General features: G+C 37.8%; 2 protein-coding genes across 6 annotated transcripts in view; one reads left to right on the forward strand and one right to left on the reverse strand.

The window, feature by feature from the left end:
• si:ch1073-335m2.2 (msx2-interacting protein) overlaps nt 1–1767 on the forward strand; it is a 19493-nt gene extending 17726 nt beyond the window's left edge. For all 5 annotated transcript variants that reach the window (XM_016488914.1, XM_016488916.1, XM_016488915.1 and 2 more), the window contains 3 exons: nt 110–304; nt 931–1089; nt 1171–1767. In XM_016488914.1, the coding sequence (XP_016344400.1) occupies nt 110–304; nt 931–1089; nt 1171–1302 (486 nt within the window). In that variant the 3' untranslated portion in view covers nt 1303–1767. The remainder of the gene's footprint in view (nt 1–109; nt 305–930; nt 1090–1170) is intronic.
• Nucleotides 1768–1870: 103 nt separating this feature from the next.
• The window catches only part of prkar2ab (protein kinase, cAMP-dependent, regulatory, type II, alpha, B), a 17173-nt gene continuing 11660 nt past the window's right edge, over nt 1871–7383 (reverse strand). The window contains exons 9-10 of the mRNA XM_016488920.1: nt 6514–6652; nt 1871–2235 (exon numbers count right to left, since the gene is read on the reverse strand). Of these exons, the coding sequence (XP_016344406.1) occupies nt 2111–2235; nt 6514–6652 (264 nt within the window). The 3' untranslated portion in view covers nt 1871–2110. The remainder of the gene's footprint in view (nt 2236–6513; nt 6653–7383) is intronic.

A 7383-nucleotide genomic window follows, 5' to 3' on the forward strand; every position in this document is an offset into this window, starting at 1 on the left:
GGTGTTGTGTAGCCACACAACACTTTTCCAACCATCTATGTGCAGTGGGAATGCAAAATTACACCAATACCTACCTAAAGTTTGTGTTTGATCAACTCTGTATATACAGAAATACCCTATTGTGTGGCAAGGCCTGCTGGCGCTGAAGAATGATACAGCAGCGGTTCAGCTGCACTTCTTATGTGGAAACAAAGCTCTGGGCCTGCGCTCTTTGCCTCTGCCAGAGAGTGGAGGGATTCTGCGCATCGTTCAGAGGATGAGGCTGGAGGCCCAGCAGCTGGAGGGAGTCGCTCGCAGAATGACGGTACGTGATATTGGAGCATTCGCTTTTCCGCCAAGAGTTTACATTCTGGTGCACTGTCCAAGAGGGCTGCCAATTCTATTCAAAATATAAATGGGTTTAAAGGGATAGTTCATACAAAAAAACAAATATTGCTAAAAGTTTATTCACTCAGGTCATCTGAGATCAGATGAGTTTGTTTCTTCATCAGGTTTGTAGAAATGTAGCATTGTGTGGCTGAATTTTGATGTGAGAGACAACAGGAGTTGATTTCTGTGTATAAATAGCACGCAAAATAGAAAATCGTGCTATTGATGCGCACTTTCATGAGACTGGGCCCCCCATTCTGACGGAACCCATTCACTGCAGAGCATCCATTGCTGAGACACTGATGCAGTGCTACATTTCTACAAACCTGATGAAGAAACAAACTCATCCTGATCTCGGATGAACTGAGAGTGAGCACATTTACAGCAAGTTTGGCGTTTTTGGGTGAACCATTCATTTTTAAATGTTTACTCAAGTTTATATCAAAAGTATAACACTTATTTGATGCAATGCAAGCCAATTTTCACAGGCATCTCCATTTACCATGATGGTTATTGGGCATGAAATGTTTGGCTGAAAAATGTTTTGTGTGCTGTTTTCAGGGGGAAAGTGATTTCTGCCTGCTGTTGGCCATGCCCTGTGGTCTGGACCAGGAGGACGTGTTGAACCAGACGCAGGCGCTCAAATCCGCCTTCATCAATTACCTGCAGGCCAAACTAGCGGCCGGCATCATCAACGTCCCCAACCCCGGCTCCAACCAGGTGAGCGTTCGTCTCACACACACACACGTGCTCAATCTCCTGACACAGCAGTGCATCTGAGACGCTTGTTTCCCTCCACAGCCTGCGTACGTGCTGCAGATCTTCCCTCCGTGCGAGTTCTCCGAGAGCCACCTGTCTCGCCTGGCTCCGGACCTCCTCAGCCAAATCTCCAGCATCTCTCCGCACCTCATGATCGTCATCACCTCCGTCTGATTCCCCCGCTCCTCTGCAGTCTGACTCCACGTGTCTGCGGTCTGTGTATTTATTGATCAGTTTCATTTTTGTTCACGGAAACATTCATTGGGCAGGAAACAAAAACAATTGACTTGAGGGACAAGGGACATTTTCTTCATTTGGTGATTTTTTTTGAGTATTTTTTTGATGAACAAATCATAGAAGTTATTGTAAGATAAATGTGTGTTTTTAACGAGTCATGTGTCCCTGATTGATTGGACGCTGGAGATCCCTCCGATCGACCGGCAGCAGATGAACAGGATCATGGAGGTTCTGGTTTGCCGGGCTGTACATATTTTAAATATTTAAACATTGGCCAGACGACCCAAACCCAACCGAGCCGGACCGTACCGACGACAGCTGAATCAAACTGTGCTTGTGATGTAAATACTCGTGAGGCGTCAGCGCCGGCTGGGTTTGTTGCGGGCACTTCAAGCTTTCTTACTCAAATAAAATAAAGTCCATAAAACTTTTCACTCTTTCATTTTAGCCTTTATTCATCAAGAGAAATCACAAACATGGATTACAGTGAAACAAGTACACTTGCTGGAGACAGTGGTGAGAATCTGTTGGAAAACAAGGAACATTTGGGTTGAAAACCTCTTCAGCTCTTAGAAAGTAACTCAGCTCGTCTGTTCACAAAAGCTGTGTTTGCTGAAGGTCAGAGCTTTTCTAATTCTGCTCGTTATTGTTTTCTGAGCCGTGGATTTGATTCACTTGTGCGTGTGATGTGAGTCTTCTCAAACTGACGGCGGAGATGTTTTTATCTAGCGTGAGGTGTCTGGGTTCAGTGTTTGAGGTCGACGCTGGATCCGAACAGGGCTAGCAGCTGCTGCTCGTACTGCTGGATGTTCCTCTTCAGAATCTCCTTACAGGAGCCCAGCAGACGCTCGAACGCCTGCACGGTGATCACTGCACAACACAGACACACACACCGTCATCGCTGGGAGATCTGACTCTCTGAGAGTTCAGAGTTTGGATTCATTCTGCTGTTCAATCACTATTGTGGCCCTGCACCACAAAACCAGTCATAAGGGTCAATTTTCTGAAATCATCTGAATAAGCTTTCCATTGATGTATGGTTTGTTAGGATATGACAATATTTGACTGATACAATTATTTGAAAATCTGGAATCTGAGGGTGCAAAAAAATTCAAATATTGAGAAAATCATCTTTAAAGTTGATTTGAAAGTTAAACTGAAATGAGAGTAAAGCTGAACGCTTGGATTTCTAGCGGTTTAAACATTAGCTTGCTAACATACTGCAGTGGCGTCATTGTATTCAGTGAACACGTGATGAATTAGTCGATGTAGATAAATGATATTAATCACGTGTGTTTATTGATGAGCAGCTCTTCTCACGTTTTCTGACGGATGTTATACAGTATTTTTACACTTTTACAAAAGTATAATTTTTAGAGATTAATTGACATAAAACATGAAGAAACTGAAAAATGAAAATGCACAAAAACATCCAACTTCTGCTGCCAAACTCTTAACCATTGATTGAACTGCTTAATGTGAAAAAAACAAAATTTTCTTCTGAATTGTTTAGTTCGAGCAGCTTTACACGCAGCAGCATCCGTTCACGGCCTGACTTTGAGGAGTCATCTTTTCATATTTAATGAGCAGGCTCCGAGGCTTTGGATTAGTTTGCCATCTGAGATTAGAGCGATTACATCCATAAACCCCTGTAAAGCTGGGGTTAAAAAGTTGGGTTTTTAGTTATGTAGCTGCATGTTGATTATAGAGCACTTAGGTCTGCAGCTGCAGTTCAGTGCTTTATAAATGAAAGGAATGAATGAATTCTGATGAATCATGTGATCTTCAGTAAAAGCATGAAGGTGAAGCAGCATGTGTTACTGAGCATGTCCACTGAAGGAAATACCCACAATCCCCTGCATGTGGATAATTTCACGACGCGTGTTTGCATTATGTGGATTTGCACTTCACACTTTATTTTGCATTAACAGATATTTTAATGATTTTTTAAAATATTTTGTTTGATGTCACATCTTTCAAAAAAAAACAATTCTCAAAAAAACTTTCTCAATTTTTTTTTCTCTTTTCAAAAACTACTTCATAACTCCAGTTGTTAGATATGACGGAGAATGCCAAATCAAACGTAAGCGGAGTTTGTCTTGATTTGCAAAGCAAGGATAGATCAGCAGAGAAGCAGCGTTAGCATTAGATCTCGTGCTGTAGCGGCTAAAAAATCAATTCCTCTCTTCTGGAAAAATCAACTAATTTTTCCTGCTTTTAAACGTTTTTTTAAACACACACAAAAAATGTTGATGAGTGGAAAAAAGCATTTGGAAAAAATTATGAGAATTTTTTTTGATGACAGAAAAAATTGAAGAAAGAAAAAAATTGATAAAAGTTTTTTTGGTGTGAATAAAAAAAATTGAAAACATTTTGGTAGAAAAAATATTTTTTATAAGAGAGAAATTTGATAAAAAATTGAGAGAAAAAAGTTTTTTGCTGAGAGTTTTTGGATGACAAAATAAATTGTTGAAAAAAATAAGGAAAAAAACAGTATTTTTATAAGAAAAGTTTTTTTGATAAAAGGTTTTTCATGAGAAAAATATATTATGATAAGAAAAAAATTATTTAAAAAATGACAAAAAAATTATGAGAATTTTTAATATAAGAAACAGTTTTTTTGGAGAGAAAAAATATTTTTGATACCAAAAAAAGTTTTGACGAGATGATTTATTTCTTTTTTGATGAGAGAACAAAAGTTTTTTTATGGAAGCCCATTTCCACCATACTTGAATTAAAAAAAAAAAAAAGAGTATTTTGTAAATCGTCATGATCAGAAATTCTCATAATAATGACTTTCTCAGAATTATGATTTTTTTTCTCATGTCAATGAGAAACTTTCTCATACGAGAAAATAAGTCATTATTGAAAGAACGTTTCTCATTATGACGAGAAACTAAATAGTTACTAGAGAATTTCTCATTATGAGAAAGTTTTTTTTCTGAACATTATTACTTATTAATACATTATTATGAGAAAGTTTCTTATTATTATGACTTACAAAATATTTTTTACTCAGTTGTGCCAGGAACAGTTTCCATAGTTTTTTGATGAGGAAAAAAATTTATGAGAGAAAACATTTTATTTGTCTGGATCCAGAACACCTGAGAAGAGATGATGCCGACCCTGAAACACACAGAACTAACAAACATTGCTATAAGTTTGATTGCATCATATAATAATTGCTGTTAATGGTGTTCATCGTCAAGTCAAGCCAAGTCACCTTTATTTATATAGCGCTATAATGTGCATTTGATCAGATATAACTGCAGTACAAGATTAAGATTAAGATCGTCTGTTTGATTACGTCTGATTTTTATGTACATTTCTGCCATATGTACATTAACTGACAGTCACCACTGATAAGCTACCACTAAATATTGTAGAAACTTAATTTAAACATTCACGATTTGTATCGTGAAAAGCGCTATACAAATAAACTTGAATTTTTGATGAGAAAATTTTTTTTTTTCTTTTTTAATACAGACAAAAAAAATTGTAAGAGATTTTTTTCTAAGAATTCTAACTAAGAGAAAAAAATTGAGAGAAAGGTTTTTTGATGAGAGAAAATTTTGATAAGAGAAAAAATATTTTTCACAAGACGAAAACAAAATAGGTGAGAAAAAAAAAAGAGCGAAAAGAGATCATAGAACTTTAGGCTCAGAAAGGATTTTTTTCCCGTTGTAAATCTTCCGCATTGGCTCATAATTCATAATGTGGTCTATCAATGTAAATGTCTTGTATTTTCAAAAACATGTTGCTAACACAACTTCCAACTGATCTCCATTACTTTTTAATTCATTTTACAAAACATTTTGAATATCTCTGATCACAAACCACTAGAATATGGGAATAATTTTTCTTCCTCAGTATTGTTTTTCAGACTAAATATTCTTAAATCAATACATTTAATGGAGATGTAAAATTACAGATGAAGTCTTGTTTTATGAGAAACTGATCAAAATGAACTGTTTATGACTAAAACAAGAACAAATATCTGTCAATGGACTCCACTTAAAAAAAAAATCCACTTAATTCAAAAGGAAAATAAGTTTTCATTCCCCATTGACAGATATTTGTGACCTGTGCTGGCAAAAATAATGGCACGTTCTCCATTAAAAGACCTTCAGAATGATGTATGATTTGTTGAAATCGGACTAAAAATGACTGAGCTACACCCGTTTGATGTCGACAGAGTCAGCAAAGTCAGTTTTGAGAAAAATGGAGTTAAAGTTTTCTGAAGGTTCCAAAGCAAAATCAAAAATTGGGATTGCAAGACGAGGGCTTAATGAGCTAATTTTTATGAAAACCTCAAAATCGAAATTTTTCACTTTTTTTTGCCTGTAGCTCAAAATTATCACGACTCATTTTACCAGCACGGGTCACATTTGTTCTTGTTTTTAGGATAAACTCATTTAATTTACTTCAGTTTCTCAGAAAACAAGACTTCTTATCTTTATTTTGTATCTACGCTAAATGAATCTTGATTTAAGGATGTTCAGATATTTGAAAGACAAAAATACTGAGGAAGATATTTATTTTTTGCAGTTCATGCAACCATGACATAAATACCTATCTGTGACCCTGGAGCACAAAACCAGTCATAAGGGTCAATTTTTCAAAATTGAGATGTATGCATCATCTGAAAGCTGAATAAATAAGCTCTCCATTGATGCATGGTTTGTTAGGATAGAACAATATTTGGCCGAGACACAACTATTTGAAAATCTGGAATCTGAGGGAGCAAAAAAATCTAAATATTGAGAAAATCATCTTTAAAGTTGTTCAAATTAAGTTCTTAGCAATGCATATTACTAATCAAAAATTAAGTTTTGATATATTTACGGTAGCAAACTTACAAAATATCTTCATGGAACATGATCTTTACTTAATATCCTAATGATTTTTGGCATAAAAGAAAAATGGATAATTTTGACCCATACAATGTATTGTTGGCTATTGCTACAAATATACCCCAGCGACTTAAGACTGCTTTTGTGCTGCAGGGTCATATTTGTGTTTTTTTTTCTCTCAACACTGCAATTTTGAGCCGGTGTGACTTATAGTTAAGTGTGAGTTATTTTACAGAAAATACAGTACAGAACACTGCTGTGGTATTTTAGCATATGTCCTTGGTGAGGTTCGTACCTAAACACTTGGTCTCTCCTGCCGCGTACACAGATGCTGCTCGGGGTTTATTGGTGACCAGCGCCAGCTCACCGAAATACTGACCCCTGGAGCAACGCCCGACCTCCACCTCCTCCTGTGACCTCTGACCCGCCTGAGTCTGCAGACACGGCAGCATCAGACTCACGCTAAACACAGGCAACAGACTCACGCTAAACACAGGCAACAGACTCACGCTAAACACACGCAACAGACTCACGCTAAACACACGCATCAGACTCACGCTAAACACGCTACAGACTCACGCTAAACACGCTACAGACTCACGCATCACACTCACACTAAACACACGCTACAGACTCACGCTAAACACACGCAACAGACTCAAGCTAAACACACTACACTCACGCTAAACACGCTACAGACTCACGCTAAACACACGCAAGACTCATGCTAAACGCTACAGACTCATGCTAAACACATGCATCAGACTCACGCTAAACACGCATCAGACTCACGCTAAACACACGCAACAGACTCAAGCTAAACACACACAACAGACTCACGCTAAACACGCAACAGACTCACGCTAAACGCAACAGACTCATGCTAAACACATGCAACAGACTCACGCTAAACACGCTAGACTCATGCTAAACACACGCATCAGACTCACGCTAAACACACGCATCAGACTCACGCAAGACACACACAACAGACTCACGCTAAACACGCAACAGACTCACGCTAAACGCAACAGACTCATGCTAAACACATGCAACAGACTCACGCTAAACACGCTAGACTCATGCTAAACACACGCATCAGACTCACGCTAAACACACGCATCAGACTCAAGCTAAACACACACAACAGACTCACGCTAAACAC

Source organism: Sinocyclocheilus anshuiensis, unplaced genomic scaffold, assembly GCF_001515605.1.
Source record: "Sinocyclocheilus anshuiensis isolate Anshui unplaced genomic scaffold, SAMN03320099.WGS_v1.1 scaffold1849, whole genome shotgun sequence".
Taxonomy (NCBI): Eukaryota; Metazoa; Chordata; class Actinopteri; order Cypriniformes; family Cyprinidae; genus Sinocyclocheilus; species Sinocyclocheilus anshuiensis.